General features: G+C 41.6%; 1 protein-coding gene across 1 annotated transcript in view; it reads left to right on the forward strand.

Moving 5' to 3' along the window:
- Positions 1 to 563: 563 nt before the first annotated feature.
- The window catches only part of TAF5L (TAF5-like RNA polymerase II, p300/CBP-associated factor (PCAF)-associated factor, 65kDa), a gene marked incomplete at its 3' end in the record, with an annotated part of 8,697 nt that continues 8,013 nt past the window's right edge, over positions 564 to 1,247 (forward strand). The window contains exon 1 of the mRNA XM_009709689.1: positions 564 to 756. Coding sequence (XP_009707991.1) covers positions 615 to 756 — 142 coding nt within the window. The remainder of the gene's footprint in view (positions 757 to 1,247) is intronic.

Consider the following 1,247-nt stretch of genomic DNA (forward strand, 5'->3'; position numbering starts at 1 on the left):
TTTTTTTTCCTCCGGACTTACTTAACTGAAGTGCCAGAAGTCTGGCTCTAACCGTTAAGTTCAGACGATAAGCTATTGCTTCTTGGACCCCACAAATAGGTGTGCTGTATAAAACATTATGATTCTGAAATGTCCTTCTTCGTATATTAATTTCTCATTCCCTTGACTCTTCTGGAATTTTTTTTGTTGGTTGGTCAAGCAGTGGAATCAGAAAATGAGTGAAGAATACCCAAACTGCTACTGTAAAAAAGCAAGGAGGGGAATCATTCCCTTTTTATGCGTTATTTTTAACAAAACCAAATGCTTCAGCTCAACACTGCAGTTTTAGTCCGGAATCCTCAAAAGTATTTTTGATTCCTTGGTGAAATTAGTAGAATTAGGCAGCAAAATACCTTCAGGGATCTGACTCAAAGTGTCTAGTTACACCTTAGTACTGAGAGGCAAATGCCTAAAGGTTTTGTTTCATACTTCAGTAATGTAGTTGTTTGACTTCAGCAATCAAAATACTGAGACATTTGTTTTCTATCAGTTTTAATACAGGTATGGTGTATGTTGATCTTAGTGTATACCTACACAGTAAGAGCCTCATCATCTCTTTCTTTTCTTTTGAGGTCATGAAACGCGTACGCACAGAACAGATTCAGATGGCAGTGTCCTGCTACCTCAAGCGCCGTCAGTATGTGGACTCGGAAGGTCCCCTGAAACAAGGGCTGAGGCTGTGTCAGACTGCTGAAGAGATGGCAGCTAATCTCACAGGTAATCCTATCATATTTTCCATGCGTCCTCCTTGGCAGAGTTGTGACAAGCGATAGTATGTAGATTGATAATGACGTGAATTTGTCCGCATGTATGGACAGCTCTCCTTTTGACATAAAGAAATTTCCCAGTGTCAAGTTGGCATGAATTATGAACTTTTGAAGAATGGAAGTGTGGATGAAAGTGTAACAGGGTGAGATTCATGGTCAGTGAAACAGCAGGCTGAGATAGCAGGTCAGAGTCGTGGAAAATGCGTACGTTGTATCCCAAAGAACATGAAGTCTGGTGAGTAGTGGTGCTTTGGGACGGAGGTGAGGAGAACCTAGATGAGGAATTAAGTAGAAGCAGGAAAATCTGTTGTGCCTTTGTACTCCAGGAGAGCTATATCATATGAAATGGAAGTGATACAGGCTATTTCTTTCTCTGGCCTACTCAGCTTTCTAGTTGTGAAAGCTCTGCTGTGTCACTTGACGGGGGGGGGGGGGCACTCT

This window comes from Cariama cristata, unplaced genomic scaffold (assembly GCF_000690535.1).
Source record: "Cariama cristata isolate BGI_N322 unplaced genomic scaffold, ASM69053v1 scaffold42971, whole genome shotgun sequence".
Taxonomy (NCBI): Eukaryota; Metazoa; Chordata; class Aves; order Cariamiformes; family Cariamidae; genus Cariama; species Cariama cristata.